This window comes from Dipteris shenzhenensis, chromosome 2 (assembly GCF_047967505.1).
Source record: "Dipteris shenzhenensis isolate YYH24624 ecotype China chromosome 2, Dip_SZ_1.0, whole genome shotgun sequence".
Lineage (NCBI taxonomy): Eukaryota > Viridiplantae > Streptophyta > Polypodiopsida > Gleicheniales > Dipteridaceae > Dipteris > Dipteris shenzhenensis.
Window position 1 is genome coordinate 47,655,226 of NC_141597.1, and position 17,281 is coordinate 47,672,506.

At 44.6% G+C, this 17,281-nt stretch overlaps 1 protein-coding gene across 1 annotated transcript; it reads left to right on the forward strand.

Moving 5' to 3' along the window:
- Positions 1-3,219: 3,219 nt before the first annotated feature.
- LOC147904878 (protein WHAT'S THIS FACTOR 1 homolog, chloroplastic-like) lies at positions 3,220-5,105 on the forward strand. The gene has a single exon (XM_087396021.1). It carries the CDS (start codon positions 3,259-3,261, stop codon positions 4,684-4,686), a length of 1,428 nt encoding a protein of 475 aa, XP_087252147.1. The 5' UTR covers positions 3,220-3,258; the 3' UTR covers positions 4,687-5,105.
- The last annotated feature ends 12,176 nt before the right edge of the window (positions 5,106-17,281 follow it).

Sequence of the window (17,281 nt, forward strand, 5' to 3'; positions counted from 1 at the left end):
TAGATATTGAGGAATATGACAAATATAATGCTTGGATCTATACCAAAATAACATAAGCAATGAATGGATGCAGTATAGTACTTTCTCTTGGTACAGGATAAGAATAAAATTAATCTCTCATAAGTTTTGAATTGGCTAAATTCATAATCTTTTGATTAATGAAGACTTAAGATCTCTTGAAGAATGTCAATGATGATACTTCATGAATATCCAAGAGAGTACTCTTCACATCTCTACTCGCTGACTCGGAAAATCAAATACACAATTGAGGTCAGTTGCAATCCAAGCAAGAGGGATCTTATGGAATTGTATTTTTGATATTTCTTACTATGGAAATTAATTTATTTTAGTCAAGTGTGACTATTGCAAAGTATTCCATAGGAACACACCATAGGAACACACCAGATGCGACGAGGGTCCTCGTGGATGTTTTGTAGGGTTTATTTGGGGACGCCTAACTATCTGTGTTTTGCCAGGCTAGATGGTTAGTATTGTGGGTGATTCCATGTTAATACGAATGTCGCTAGTGTTATTGGTGTTATTGCAATTGGTCGTAATGTGTGTATTTTGATGTTTGTATATCACGTGTACAATTGTGTTGGGATTAGCTGGTGTGATGATTCATCAATTGATTGTAACAACTAACACAATTGGCTGCTTGAGTACAGAAGATGAGTTGGATAACGAGGAACAGAGATGGTGAAGGTGATTTGGATTGATCGAAGTATCAAATGGTTGCCAAAGGCCATGGGCCTGTAAAATAATGAATATTAAGACATGGGCTAATTTATTGTATTATTTGTGGCATATTAAGCCTTGTGATATTTTGAGCTCGTGGAGCTATGTTGAGCAATCCCTCTAATTGTGGACAAGGGATGCTTTTAGATGTACTATTATCGGCTCTTTGCTTTTTGGAATATACATTATAAATACTCTAGATAGGAAGCAAGAGCCACCATCTAGAGGAGGCAGATTGGACCCCATGCGACGTCGCTCTCCTCTCTTCTTCCCCTTCCCTTTTCCTTGTTCGTGTTTTCTATGTTTTGTTGATAATGATTTATGTGGTTTCATGAATTCGTAGATATGGTTAATCTCTATTCTCGTTATACAAAGAAATGCTAGGATTTCACTATTGCTACTACTATTGGAGCCATCGAAGCTGGAGCCTATCTAGCAACGTCTTCATTTAGCTCTACCGAATCATCCTGAACTTCCACGGCTCCACATCATGATAGGTCGTTGGCTTCTTTTGATTGCTTGTCACAACTATCAATTAGGCATGGCGAGGCTTGATCTAAAAGGAGCTGCAAATACTGTGGGAGCTAAGCGTGGACAAAGGACTATCACTACAAGAAACACTGCCTTAGTAAAAGACTTCGAGAAGGTGACAACACAGTCTGGGATATGGACAAAATAGATGCGTTGACTTGAGAAGCAAACAGGGAAATTGTAAAAGGAAGGAGTCTCAATCACATAGGGTAAGCCATCCGTCTGGGTTAGAGGTTCCATGAGGCCATGGAAAGTGAAAGCGTCGGAGGGGATTGCGATGGAAGAGATGAGCGGTGTCATAAGAACCCTTGGATGGATCTCAATAGCAAAGGGCTCTCCACAAGTTGATAGGCAATTGAGGACGGCAACAACTCAAAGTGCTATATGATTTGGATGGGAGGAGGTCATCACCACATGACTACTATATCTGGTAAGTATGTTGGTAGAGGGAACACTGGTAGAGGGAATGCTTCTAGATCGATTGCTTCTAGATCGAGTACGACATAGGGCAAGTGTGGAGCAATTAGCCTTGTCAAAAGAAGCTTCAGGATGACACATTGTCAAGAGGCACAAAAGCGATCGAAAGAGGGAGTTTTGGAGAGTGATAGATTTAGACGAGGTTTAGGGGGAGAGAAGAACACGTGGCAAAAGCCTATAGGCTCCCAAGGATATGAGCTTATCCCTTATCTCCCATAATCTACCACTAAGTAGATATACGTGTCCATCCTTTCCACATCTTCCTGGTATGCATGCTATTTGGAACCCCACATGCATGCTAAGTGTCCCAAAATCGTCCATTATATATGCCCTATGCACACATAAAAACCCTTCATTTTCTGTTCTTACGAGCTAAAAATTGCACATGTTTCATGATTGCAAACTACTAACATTGGCAAAATTCAATCCTACAAGTCCAAGCCCTATAAAACCCTTTCAAGCACATGTTTCATTGACTTGCAAAATAAACAAGGTGAAAATTTCAGTGTGTGTGCCAAAGGAGATGTGACAACCTCACCCTTAGATTATGACAACCCTTAAATCCCCTCTTAGGTTATCTTTCCATCAATGCCAAAAACATCAAGTGAAACTTAGAATTTTGCAGTTTCATTTTGAGGCAATGCCGGCTTAGCATCTCCATGCTAGAGTTCCAGCTTTAGCATGAGCATGGGGAGGCCCTCTAGGAGGGCTTCACCACGTATTCTAGTAGGGCTGGGATAGCCCCACTAGTAGGCAAGTCTCACAGTTCCATGGGATGAGCATGTTGGGCTAGCATTGTAGCTCGAGGCCAGCATCCTGAAATCTCTGGATTTGAGCCCAGCATTGTAATGCCCAAGCATTCTCATTGGCTCAAAACAATCTGACAGCCATGGGATTGGTTGTGACAGCCTACAAAACTTGCCTTGAGCCTCATTAAACGAGACATTGGAGAAAGGCAAGCCTTGATGGGGCTACAATTTTACAAGTGCTAGGTGGGCAAAGGTTTGCCAACTAGGAGCAGCACTCTAAGTAGCCACAGACATAGGCATAGGCATAGACACAGACACAGATAGAGACACAGACACAGTCGGACACAAACAGAGACACATAGACATAGACACAAACACAGACTAGGCACAGACACAAACACAGACAGAGACACAAACAAAGACATGGACATAGACACAAACACAGGCACAGGCACAGACACAGACGTAGACACAGACACAGACACAGACACAGACACAGATAGACACTAGCAGAGACACATAGACAAAAAACAGACACAAACATAGACATAGACACAGACATAGAGACACACAAAAACACCCCCCCCCCCCCCCGGCACACACACACAAAGGGATGACATGAGAGCCATGGGGAGGGAAAATATCTAAGGGGTTTGGGGTTTTAGGGAGCTACTTCAACTTCTACTACTTCTTCTCCTCCTTCAAAGCCTCCATTACTTCGTCTTGTTCTTCTGAGCTTGGAGCACATACCCAGAGCTCAGCTATGGCGCTGCGCTTCCCCCTCGACTTGAGCTGCTGCTGCCCCCCTTCCTGCTCTTCTTCCCCTGATCGCCTCCATTCCTCTCGCCTTTCCTTCTTCGGCTCCCCTCACCTCCTCCTCCTCCGTAGCTCCCCCTCCCGCCACCCCCGCCCTCCCCCCCCTCTCATCACCTCCCTCATCAAACGCCGCAAGGATTTCTCCCTCGATAGCGTCATCCAGCGCCAAAAGAAGCTCAAACTCGTCTCCAAAATCAAAGACCTCCTCGTCAAGCAGCCCGGCATGGTCATGTCCCTCAAACACTTGGGCAAATTCAGACGGCAGCTCGGTTTGAAGGGCAAGAGGAGATGCATTGCGCTGCTCCGGCGGTACCCTGCTGTTTTCGAAATTTTTGAGGAAGGAGTCAGTACGTTGTACTTCCGTCTGACTCAAGTGGCAGAGGATCAGTTTATCGAGGAACAGAGATTTAGGGAAGAGATGGAGGACCTGCTGGTAACGAAGGTGAGGAAGTTGCTGATGATGTCAATAGACAAAAAGTTGCTTCTGCGGAAACTTGCTCACGTCAAGCGCGACCTTGGTCTTCCGGAAGATTTCCTAACAAATTTCGTGGAGAAATATCCGCAATATTTCAAAGTAGTGGAACTAGAAGGAGGACCTGCGCTAGAACTCACTCATTGGGATCCAAATCTCGCAGTTTCGGCTCTCGAGCTGAAAATGCGAGAAAAAGAAAAGAATCAATTCGACATACCTCCTGATTCTATCAGCGGCAGGCCCCGGAAGTTCGTCAAAATCGACCTTCCGAGAGGTTATAGCTTGAAGAGGAAAGACAAAGAAGGGATCAGAAGATTTCAAGAGGCCCCGTTTGTTTCGCCCTACGCCGACGTTAGCGACATGCATCCAGCATCTGTCGACGCGGAGAAACATGCCTGTGCTGTGGTGCATGAGATTTTGTCTCTTACTATAGAAAAGAGGACGCTGATAGATCACCTCACACATTTCAGGAGAGATTATAAGTTTTCACAGAGGATTCATAGCATGCTTATACGGCACCCTGAAATGTTCTACGTATCTTTGAAAGGAGATCGAGATTCTGTTTTCCTGAGAGAAGCTTACAAGGGCGCCGACTTAATAGAAAAGGATCCCCTTGTGCTTGCAAGAGAGAAACTTGGAGAACTTGTTACTATGGGTCGGAACTACAGAATAAATGAAGATTCCGAGGAAGATGACGATGAGGATGATGACGAGGACGGGGAATATGGAGATGATGGATGGTCTGACGACGAAGATGAAGGCAGTAGCATCAATGGTACAAAATCAGAGACGCAGTTTTCAAAACAGGTCTCCGTGAGAAGGGAAGTCCGCAGGCCATTAGAGATGATCGAAAGAGAGAAAGCCATGGCCGAACGTTTGAGTCGTCCAAGAGAGAGATGGTGATCTCGGATAATGCTTAACATGAAGGTTCCAACTGTCCATGTTTTTGCACCTCAGATATTCCTTCTCTACTTTTGCTACAGTGAATTGAATCACTCTTCTTATTCAGCTACGTTTACGTTCGTTGGCACAAAAATTACAGGTGCATTAGTGCATTCTTCTCTGATACACATCTCCACTCATCCCTCACTATATTATGAGCAGTGTTACTTTTTAGGTTTATGGTGCAAATCCGGAAACCCTTTGGCACAGTAGATCACCGGAAAGCTCAAATGAGAGGGTTGTATATTTCTTTGAGAGGCATTACTGTCAAAGTGCAGCGGAATATGCAAACAGGGAAGAGAGAGCAGATATGTGAACCAGATTTGCGATTGCTGAACATGAAGTGTACAATTTCCAACATGCAAAATTGCTTTTGTTCATGTTTGTGCACTGCAGATGTTCCTTCTCTACCTATGCTATAGTGAATTGAATCACTCTTTCTTATTCAGCTACATTTACGTTGGTTGGCACAAAATGACTGATGCATTAGTGCAGTGCAAAGAGATGGTACTGTGTACGAAACTTCAGGGAAACTCTGCTTCATAGCTGAGAAAACCTTTCGCAATACAAGAGGGCCAAGTGCCCTATTTATAGGGGGGGCTATGCCTATTGAGTCAGGCCGACTGACCTGACTGGCGCTAGTGGGCTGGTCGGTCTAGGGTCTGGTCAGATTAACCCGACCAGACTAGTTGGGTCACCCAACTGGTTGGTTTGCCAAAAATAGCCCCAACCCTAACTGCATAGGCTGGCCACATTTGACCCTTACCGGCCTCCAAACTAGTCCTAAACCCAGGCCAATATGCTGCCCTTCAGCCAGCCTTTAACCCTAGTAATGTGCCCTGGCTAAACTGCCAAATATCATGCAGAAATAAAGTGAGAATGAATCAATATTCTACCCCAAGAGAGAAATACAGTGACAAAGGAATAATATTCTACACCTCTCTTTGGGCGGGCACACCCACATAGAAGCCCTCACTCCTAATATTTAGACAGGAGACGATCAACTTTAACACCCCCTCTCACTTCCTGGATGTCGAATCAAACCCAAGGAGCTGGAATATTCATTGAGCTGTTGTTGTAGAGGTTTCGTGAACAGGTCTGCTGCGTTATCCTTCGTTGAACAAAAGGCCAACAAGCTATCCCCATCCAAATATCCTTTGTCGAACACAAGGCCAACAAGATATCCCCATCCAAGGTCTTTTCATGGACAAAAGGGTACTGTATCTCGATGTGCTTGGTCCGGGCATGGAACATTAGATCCTAGTAATTGCTATAGAACTTTGATTATCGCATTGGGTGATGGTAGGATCTCTTTGGTGGAACCTAATTTCTCCAAGTAGTCTTGGAAGCCACACCACCCCACAAGCAGCGGCACACGCAGCCTGATACTCTGCCTCAGTTGATAACAAGGCCTCGGTCAGCTGCTTCCTACTGCCCCACATAACAGCTGCTGAACCAAGGGTAGAACGATAGCGGGTTGTCAACCTCCTAGTGTCCGGATCGCCTCCCCATCCGTGTTGCTTCAACCTTGAAGCTGGACTCTTGGCTTCAAGCCTAACCTGCATTATAAAACAGTCCATGATCCTTCATACCCTGTAGGTACTGTAGGATCGGCAATCATGCATCCCAATGTGTCTTGAGAGGAGTTTGCATGAAGGAGCTTAACTGCCCCACTAGAGAGCTGAGGTCCAATGTGGTGTTAAGCACCCTAATGGATGTGTCATTCGCAAGGGAAATATGTCATTCTACAATCTACCTCCTCTTGCGGAGGCTCATCATCAACGTCTTGAACATCTTGTTCTAATGCTCATGCTTAGTGGAAAGAACAATAGCATTGGATGGATCCTCGAAATCACTAGGTTATCAACGTGTGGCCGCTCACGCGTAGAAATTGAACCAACTCCAAAATGACGTCCCTGCTGACCATAGTATCATGACAAGAGAAAACACTATTTTGTGATTACTAGACATTAGAACTCTATGATGCGCCAATTCGATGGTGCGACATGTGCTTGTGTTTATGATGGATCTTGACCAATATTGTTGCTGTGGATCATTGAGTAGATAGGGCCCGTTGAGCTGGAGCCATTGCTAAATTTGGACATGTAACACTAATAAAGATGTGCAGCCACGTGTCTAGGTCCTAGGGGCAATAGGAAAGGGACGGGTGCATTAGAGTGCATTGAATAGTATATGCATGGGTCATAGGCCAGGGGTACGAAGATGGAACTTGAGTGGTCTCTAGGGACATTAATGAAGGGGTATCCCCCTTCATTGTGAAACTCTTACGTAGCATTCTTTCTACCACCTTGCATTCATCCGCCATCTCTCTCCCACCTTGCGTGTTGGTCGAAAACAGAAACAACTCTGATGTGGGCACTCTTCCCCCATTTGGAGGGCTTAATCAGCGTTGCATTTCTGCATGCATTGCACACATTTGTATTCTTGTAACTCTAGTCCTTAACATTTGGTATCAAAGCGGCATGATTCAGTTCATGGACAAGAAGAGAAGACAGATGAGAGGCGGGAAAAGAGGCGAACAACCAAGGTTGTGCACGAGCAGGAGGACATCGCACAGACAGATAGTGGCTTGACAGAGCGGATGTACAGGCAGGTGGGCACTCTTCCCCCATTTGGAGGGCTTAATCAGCGTTGCATTTCTGCATGCATTGCACACATTTGTATTCTTGTAACTCTAGTCCTTAACATTTGGTATCAAAGCGGCATGATTCAGTTCATGGACAAGAAAAGAAGACAGATGAGAGGTGGGAAAAGAGGCGAACAACCAAGGTTGTGCACGAGCAGGAGGACATCGCACAGACAGATAGTGGCCTGACAAAGCGGATGTATAGGCAGGTGGACCGCGTACGGCAGGCAAAGGCGCGACAGAGTAGCTGCAGCCGTGTAGGCAAGTAGAGCAGCCTTATGGGCAGCAAAACGACAGCTCCAGCACGCTCGAACGAGGTTTTAGGGGGGTAATCTACCCACCAAGTATCCCCTTCTACTCGAAAGCAGCCCAACGTGAGTGCACTAGTTTACAGCACAAAACAAGGAAGAGGAGCACAAGAGAGAAGGAGCAAGAGCTCATTTCAGGTTGTTTTCTGACACAAACGAAGCGGGAGTTGGATAAGTACCGCCAACTCTGGTACATTTTGACTTTTGCTGTAAAATAAAGCTCTATTTTGAAATTATAGCAAGTCATTTCCTCTCTTTTATTAGTAAAGGAAATAATTGAAGGGGAAGGAAGATATAATAATGAACTCGTCCCTTTCTTCCATCACCTGAAGGAGAGAGGGAAAGAACACCATCATCTCCTCTTGAAGACGGTAGATTAGATGAGACTTATACACATCTTGATTACAATAACCCACGAATTGAATTACCTTCCTCTTTCCTACAAGAACCTCTTGATAGAGAGTTCTCCTTTGGAAATGAGAGGAGAAATGAGTCCACCCAAGAGCATGGTGATGAGTTTACACCCTTGACTCAAAATTCCTCACACTACCATATGTGCAGTCCCAAGACCTGGTTTTGAATTGGCAGCGTGCCAATTACTTCCCATACTTCTGCAATGAGTTGCATTTGACATACATATCCACCAAAATTTTGCCAAAAAAAAGATATCTTTCTGGCAATCTCAGCATGTATTTCTCCGTCCTTTTCTATGCCTCATGACCCAATTGGCATACATATCCACCAAAATGTTGCCAACAATAAGATATCTTTCCATCCCTTTCTAGCAATCTCAGCATGTATTTCTCCCTTGTCTATGGCTCACATGCTGCCATGAGCTCTCAAGCTGAAAACAAGCTTGACAGCATTTGATGTTCAAAGGTTAATTTTACAAGCTCTAAGTTACTACACTCGACAAGCACCCAATGCCATAAGCAACACCATCATCACTACTCCCTCATCTAATTGTGTGACATGGCCAAGGAGATCAACCATGCCAATGTGGTGCTCAATAGTCTTTATTCATAACCTCACGGCCTTATCCAGTAAAGCAGTGTGACTGCATAGAGCAAGAAGAAGAGAGAATGTTGTCAGAAAACCGAGTCTTTGCGGCTAGTTTTCTCATGCAGTGGAATATAGTAGATGTTAAAGTGTGTGCCACAGAAGAATCTTCAGAGGAGAAGGGAGTGCTGTAATTCAAAACTTTTGACTTTGTGTCCACAAGATAAACACCAAACTCGAGAGAGAAATGGGGGAACAGTTCAATGCCTTGGAAATATATTACAAATCTGAGTCAAAACAAGCTTCACAAGTGATCCCAGCACCTGCAGTAATCCGCTGCCTTGGATGCTTTGTGGTGAGCACATCTAGGAGATTACCTGGGAGCACATCTAGGAGATTACCTGGCAAGGTGGAGCCTCCAAGGTGGATTGAACCTGTATAACACAGGCGGGATCAGCAGCAACAGTGCAGCACACTTTGTAGAGGATTTACTCACCTGGATCAGGTCGCAATCAGCTCAGGTACCTGCTAGGATTGTACGGATGGCAGGCGGGCACTGTATGGGCTGTTTACAGAGGCTGTACGGAGCTGTTGTTGGGATAAGTATGATCAAGGGCTTGCTCTATGGTGCATATGTGCATCTAGGGGAGTCACATGTGTGTTTGTGTGTGTTGTAAAGGCACATCAAGTGCTATGATGTGTCTAGTGTGTGACCTAAGTGATGATGTAAGCCAAAGGCAATCCCACTGATGTAGGGACTGATTCCCACTGATGTAGGGGCTGATTGCCACTTATGTAGGGAAGGTATTACCTTCTCCCCCTTTCTATAAGAGAGAGTCCTCTCTCTCACAAGCCATAATATAGAACTACCATTTTGTTTCATTGTGCTCTCACACCTCTTTCAAGATGCATCTATTCTATCCTACGGGATTCTACATTTGGTATCAGAGCTTTAGGTTCTAGATCTAGCCTAGCCTAGCATTAGATGCTTTCAAGTTTCTCTAGCATAAACTACTAGTTTTTCAAAGCTTCTTCATCTTCTTCATTTTCTTCCTCCTTTCCCAAATCTGTGAGAGCTCTGTTCTCTACCTACAAGCGACCATTGCTCTCCTCAGCTCCGACACGCCCGGCACGAGATCCTGCTAGAGAGGAGAAAGCCTATGGCATCATTGCTCTTGGCTTAGGAGATGACTATATTCATCACATTTCTGATTTGGAGTCTCCTTCTGAAGCTTGGCAGAAGCTTGATATTATTTTTGGTGCTAGCTCTCACATCTCAAAATTGTCACTTAAGATTGCTTTCTTTTAATTGAAGATGGCTAGTGGCACTCCTTTGGATGCCCATGTCAATCACATGCGGAGTCTCATGACTTAACTTGCTTCTATCAACTCTCCAATCACTACAGATGATGCAATGGCAGTGTTGTTCAAAAGTATGCCTGGAGATTATGATCATGTTGTTACCACTTTGAAAAATCTTCCTGACACATCCCCACTCTCCTGAAACCTCTGATCTGCAAAACAAACACACACCATGTGAGAAACTAAGCAGGCTGCTCACTACCCAACCATGACATCTACGGGATGTGATCCCGAATCAGGAGATGTCCCCTCCGAGCCACGAGCTGAGCTACTGGCACGAACTCTCAATCAGATCCAAACCAGCCTGGTGTCCCATACCACCAGGTGGCGCTGTGAAGCCCTAGATTTGCCACTGGGCCTTGGGCTACGCTAAGATGCAGGCGCGCGTCCGCGACTCAATCCAGGAACAGACCTGGCACCTGGGAACGAAACTTGCTCCCAATTGCACCCTGAGAACTGAACCCCCTGGGCCCCTTTTATAGACTCGGGCCCCGAGCGCCAAAAATAGCGAAGACCTATAAATAGTTCGTACCCTTGCCACTCAACCCGAGAATCAAGCCTGCCTAGCTCTAAGCCTCCCCAGGCTACCTGAGCTAGTCTAGTGTACCCAGTACACGTCAGATACCAATCCGTGCACATGACATACTCCCCCTCCTCCAAGAACTCACTCCTGAGTTCGCTAAAAAACCCGAAAATGTTCTCTGGAGGTTTTGTAATGTCTCCCATGTTGCATCCTCCTTAACACGATCCTTCCACTTGATCTTGTATTCCGTGATAGATCGATTGCGAATCTGTCTGTCCCGAAATTCAAGAATACACTCAGGTTCGTGGGGAATAAAAGTCAAATCTGTAACTTCTATTATCTCGTGAGGAGAAACAAGTTGATCATCTGTACCCATTACTTCTTTCAGTCTACTGACATGAAAGACTGGATGTACTTTAACATCAGGAGGCAATTCTAGTCGATATGCAACTGCTCCAATTCTTTTAATGACCTTGAATGGGCCACAGTATCGGGGGGGATAATTTCGGAACCAAACCAGTACTTAGGCTCTTGGATTCCTTAGGAATTCGCAAATATACCATTGTTCCTTCAGAGAACTCTCTAGGTGAACGATGTCTATTAGCATAAAATCTGTCCCGATCTTGGGCACTTCTAATAGACTTCTTGGCAAACTGCAACATTTCCTGCATGCCTAGCAAGAAGTTCTTAGCAGCATCATTTTGAATTCCTTTTAATCCAACCATAACTGGTGACTTAGGTTGAAACCCGTACATAAGCATAAAAGGAGTGTAACCAGTACTAGAATGCTTTGCACTGTTGTAAGCAAATTCTATCATAGGTAGATAATCTTCCCATGAAGACTGTCTCTTAGATACATATGCCCGAAGCATGTCTTCAACCAACTGGTTGACCTTCTCTGTACTGCCATTGGATTGTGCATGATATGAGGAACTCATACTTAGAGTAGTTTCTAACTTCTCAAATACAAGTGTCCAAAAGTTACTTGTAAACTTTGAGTCCCTGTCACTGACTATGTCAGATGGCAAACCATACAGCTTAAACAAGTGGTCCACAAACTCATGAGCCAGTTGAACAGCTGAAATAGTTGTTCTAGTAGGTAAGAATCTAGCCATTTTTGTCAAACGGTCGACTATGACCCAAATGGAGTCATGACCCTTGCGCGTTCGAGGCAAACCAATAATAAAATCCATGGAAATACTTTCCCATTTATTACCTGGAATCTGTAATGGCTGTAATAAACCCGCGCTTCTAAGGCGTTCTGCCTAAGTAACATGACAAACTCGGCAACCTAATAAATGCACGCATCTTAGGTCAATAAAAGGTATGCTTCACAAGAGACAGAGTCCTATGTATACCCGAATGTCCAGCACTAGGAGCATCATGACACTCCCAGAGAATCTTGGATTTAAGGTCCAAAACATCTAGTACACAAATCTTTTCATTGCGGAATAGCAAGCCGTTCCTAATCATCCACTGACCTCCCGCCGCCTGTACCGTTGGTGGCACAATCCCTGAGTCTTGGTCAACCATGGAGCTCCCATCTTGGACTCTCTGCCAATAAGAACTGAAATGACTATTAGTTGCGTATAGCCCTCTCAAGGATTGAAATAGGTCTGAGGATATTTCCGTAAATGACAAAGCATTTACAAACTTAACTCGACTTAAGGCATCCGCCACACTATTCAACGAACCCTTACGATAACGTATTTTAAAATCAAAATCTTGCATTAATTCTGCCCATCTAGCTTTCCGTCCCCTCATTTCAGATCCATCACACACATACTTAATTGACTGATGATCAGTCAATACAAGGAACTTTGAACCATACAAGTAGTGTCTCCAAACCTTAAGAGCATACACTACAGCATAAAGTTCCTTCTCGAGTGTGGGCCAACGATATTGAGTGTCGTCTAGCTTCTTACTTTCGAAAGCTACAGGTCTGCCCTCTTGGAATAGAGCTGCCCCAATCGCATAATCACTTGCATCGGCCTCTAAAACATAAGGCCGGGTAGGATCGGGTAATGTAAGAACGGGTGATTCCTTGATGGAGAACTGCAAGGTTTCAAAAGCCTTGTTCATTGCATCATTCCAAGAGATTGGCTGAGTAGACCTGCGTCCACGACCTTTCAATATGTTTGTCAAGGGTGCCGTGATATGTGAATAATCACGCACAGACTTTCGAAGAAATACTGTAAATCCTAGGAAAGAATGAAGTTGTTTCACAGTCTGAGGGATAGGCCATTCTAAAACCTTCTGGATACGATCCAGATCAATGCTAATACCTTCAGAAGAATCTTGTGTCCTAAGTAAATGATCTCCTTCATAAAGAAGTCACATTTACTCATCTTGGCATAGAGCTTATGTTGTCTTAGAATAACTAAGACAATCCGGAGGTGTCCTATGTGATCCTCAAGTGTTTTGCTATATACCAAGATGTCATCTAAGAACACTACAACAAATTTGCCCAGACAATTTCGGAACAAATCGTTCATCATCTGCTGAAAAGTAGCAGGAGCATTGGTGAACCCAAAAGGTAATACAAGAAACTCGTAATGACCATACCTAGTTCGGAATGTGGTCCTATCTATGTGTTTAGCATAGATACGGATTTGGTGATAACCCGTACGCAAATCAATCTTAGTGAAATACTTCGCTCCGGCCAAACGGTCTATCAAATCATCGGAAGGAGGTAGAGGGTATCGATTCTTAATTGTCACTTTATTTAATCGTTTATAATCTATACACATTCTCCATGTAGAATCTTTCTTCTTTCTTAAGAGGACAGGTGCACCCCAAGGTGATTTACTTGGGCATATATAGCCCATATTCAGGGAATCCTGTAGCTGGGTAGCTAACTCATCCTCCTCTACCTGGCTCATCCTATAAGGTGGTACACTAATAGGTTGAGCCCCTGGGACTAAGTCTATGCGATGATCTACTGCCCGTTCTGGAGGTAAACCTTCCGGCAGTTGAGCAGGGAATACATCCTTAAAACTATCTAACAACATTCTCAATTCACGGTGTTCAAACACACTTAAATCATTCTTGTTAATTACAGAAACAACAAATGAAGAAAGCGGAATCAAAACACACTGATAGACATCATAATGAGAAGTGTTTAATATATTCCGAAGCTGCATCGCAGATACAATAGGTCCCTGAGAAGAGGGAATTTTATCACACTGAATACAAAATTGGGTGTCCTTATCTACAAAAGAAAGTGTATGCTCCGTCCATCCAATCTGAATATTGTGGGTTTTAAACCACTCTATTCCGATCAACAAGTCTACATGCTCCAGGTGCATAACATAACACGTAAGAACCCCTGTGTAGGCTTGAATCCGGATAGGAAGCGCTTCAACCTTGCGATCCCAAAACTGCTTCCCAGCGGGAAGCTGCACCTCATAGGTGTGATCGCTAGGTACTGTGAACAGCCCCATCTTCTGCACAAATTTGTAATTAACAAAATTGTGAGAGCTGCCCGGATCAAAGAGAATGTGAACCTGTTGGTCCCTAACTTCTCCATAAACTCGGAAAAGATCATGGGAACCAAACAACGAAGTATTGAAAGTACAATTACAAGAGAGTGGGCAGGTAATGACATTTACAGAAATACCTGTCATCGAGACTTGGTTCGCTCCCTTGGCTGTGGTACGTGGACTCGCCTGGAGCTTCGGTCCAAGCACTAACTTTTGATTCTTGCGCTTTGGACACTCATTCTTGGTGTGGCTCCGCTCCTCGCAATAGAAGCAATGTCCTTCTTTCTTGAGCCTCAAAGTACGAAGGAAACGGGCTTTACCATTCTTTGCCTGAGTCAAGTGTTTCTTGGAGGCGTTGTCCGTAGACTCCGTCTCCCCGGTACCAGTCGTAGGCTGAAAGAACTTGCGTTTGTTCTTTCCACTCGTGTCGGAAACGGTAGTTGCTTTAGCACCGGCCATGGTATCATCATAAATGCGCGCATAATTCATGGCCTCTTGCAAGGTTGTGCATTTATTGTTCTTTATTTGCAACTTGTATGAATCTGGCACGAAGAAACCTAATAAGGTCACTGGATCCCTGGTTTGCAGATCCCGAAATCTTTGAAGATAAACTTCAAAGGACAAGTTTAGCTTTGACATATCGAGGGCTTTAAGCTTGCCAACGATATCATAATCGTCCTCCTTCTTCAGGAACTCCTTCCTGAAGACCCCTTCGAAGTCTGTCCATGTATTGGGCTTAGGCTGGAGTTCCTTCCACCATAGCAACGCTTTACCTGACATGAAACCGGCTGCAAGTTGGATTTTCTTCTCATCTGGGTATGGATGGAACTGAAAGTGTACCTGCCACTTGTGTAACCAAGTGTCAACTACCTCCTTCGTTCGAGACTTTTGATCTCCCGGAAAAGGGTCCGGAGTTATGTCCGGGCCTAGCACTGAAGCCATGGCATCCACATGTGTGAGTGCCTGCACAGTGCTAGCCAGAAGAGTGAGAGTCGCTTGAATTCCTTGGAGTTGCTGTGTCAACCCCGTTTGATTTGCATTAACCTGCTCGAATTTTCCATCCAGAGCAGTGGTGAATTGAGTGAAGGTCTTTTTCGTAATCAGGTCGTCATAAAGACCCTGATCCTCCTCTCCCACAGGAGTGTAATCCAAATCTTTCTCTCCCATGGTGAACTCGGGATTTGCAGAATCAGACATAACTGAAATCTGATTTGAATATAGACTGAGAGAAATAACTGATTGAATCGAAGCGGAAAGGAGAATACTGAAAACTGGTGAACCGGAGGCGCAATAATCTTGGAGTTTGGCTGAACTTGATGCCGGCTGCAGCGTACGGAATCCTGCAGCGTACGGAATTCTGCAGCGTACGGAATCCTGCTGACCGTATGGCTGACGTGGCTGTACGTATGGCTGACGTGGCCGTACGGCTGCTGACGCGATCCGTACGGCTGCTGACGTAGTCGGTACAATCGCTGATGTGTGCGTACGGCGGCTGACGTAAGCAGTACGGTGGCTGATGACGCAGGCTGTACGGCTGATGATGTAGCTGTATGGCCGCCTGGCGCAGGCTGTCCCGCAACTCGATGGCGCAGTCACTTCGTAGGACAGTGAGGGCTCTATGCAAGGCTATGGCTGGGGCTGGAACCCTGTCCATCTATATAGGGAACAGGGCAGCCTAATTAGGAAGCCTTGCTTCCAAAAAAGGCTCACCCTCCCAGCTTTGGAGGGTGGTGCTTTTTCGAAAAAAGCAACACCACTTGGAAGGTGGCCGCACCGTGTTCCAGCTCCTTGCGCCTCTCCCTGCCCTGGCCGAAAATTGTACCAGCCATAGTACACAATTGCAGCCTCCACCGCAGCCCCGTCAGTCACTACGCCTTGTTGGGGTAAAGGCACTATGGCCACCCAAGTACAGTTAGTACACTTAAGTACAGTTAGTACTTTTATTGTTAAGTACACTAAGTAGGATTCGTATGCATTTGTTGACCTACGGGATAGTGGAAGATGCATTGAGTACTACATTGTAGACTTGAGCACTGAATGTGCCAGTCAAATTGGGGGTTTTGCAATTGGATGCATATCAGTGCTGGGGGATGCAATTAAATGCCTTACAGTGGTCAGTGAAGCGGTAAATGCACTAAAATTCTAAGAATTTTTTCTTCCAGTCAAGGGGCTTTTGCCTAAATCCCACTCTAAACTGTGTTATACAGTTTTAGTGGTATCTTGAAGCTTGAAGTTGACAGGTTTGAACAGTCAAACAGTCATTTACTGATTCTGTACTTTCTGGTACAGTCAGGTACTGTTCTGTGTCAACTGTGGGGCTGATTACAGTCATTGTACAGAAGTACAGAGTGCAAAATACACTGCTGTCTTTCACTGTAATTGCAGGGCAGATGCTGCTTTAATATCAGAGTATCGCTGATTGTACAACAGTGCATTTAATGATGCAAACACAGTTGCTGTTCGGATACTACAGCAAGCAGTAAACAGTTATAATTCTCTGTTTAATTGGGAGATGGGAGAAATATTTGCAGGTGCAGTTCCTGTTGTTCCGCTGCAGGAATTAAATTTTTTGAGCACAGTTCAAGTGCCTGTGTGCACTTGGTTTGCAGGGAGTCAGGCACCCAAGTGTGGGTTATATTTCCTGCTGATTGTAATGGCTTCATCCTCGGAGTCCTCTCTTCTTAATATTAAAAAGTTGCAGGGTGCTGCTAACTACCCGATGTGGAAAAAGATGGTCCTGAATGTGCTAATCCTCAGGCAGTTTCATGCTCCTATTATACACAAAGGTGTGAAGCCCATTGGCACATCTGATGATGCTTGGGCACTAGCTGATCTGTCAGCAAAGTCCATAATTGAATTGTCACTCCATGAGAGTGTTGTTTGGAATGTGGATGGTGAAACAACAGCCTGGGGTGTGTGGAAAAAGCTACAGGACACATATGAGCAGCAAAGTGTAGCCACAAAGATATATTGGTTGCGCAAGTTCTTCAATCTGAAGATGAATGAAGGGACCTCCATGGATGCACATCTCAATGAGTTCAACTCAATTGTTACTCAACTTGCGAATCAGAAGTATGTGGTGGATGAGGAAACCAAGGGTATGGCACTCTTGATCTCTCTTCCTGAAAGTTGGGATACATTCACCACAGCTGTAACAAATGCAAACACTTTCATAAGTTTTTCAGATATCACAGGGCTGATTTTGCAAGAAGAGCAGAAGCTGAAAGCTCAAGAT

Coding starts and splice junctions, on each gene's coding strand:
- LOC147904878 (XM_087396021.1), top strand. CDS start 3,259: ATGGCGCTGCGCTTCCCCCTCGACTTGAGCTGCTGCTGCCCCCCTTCC.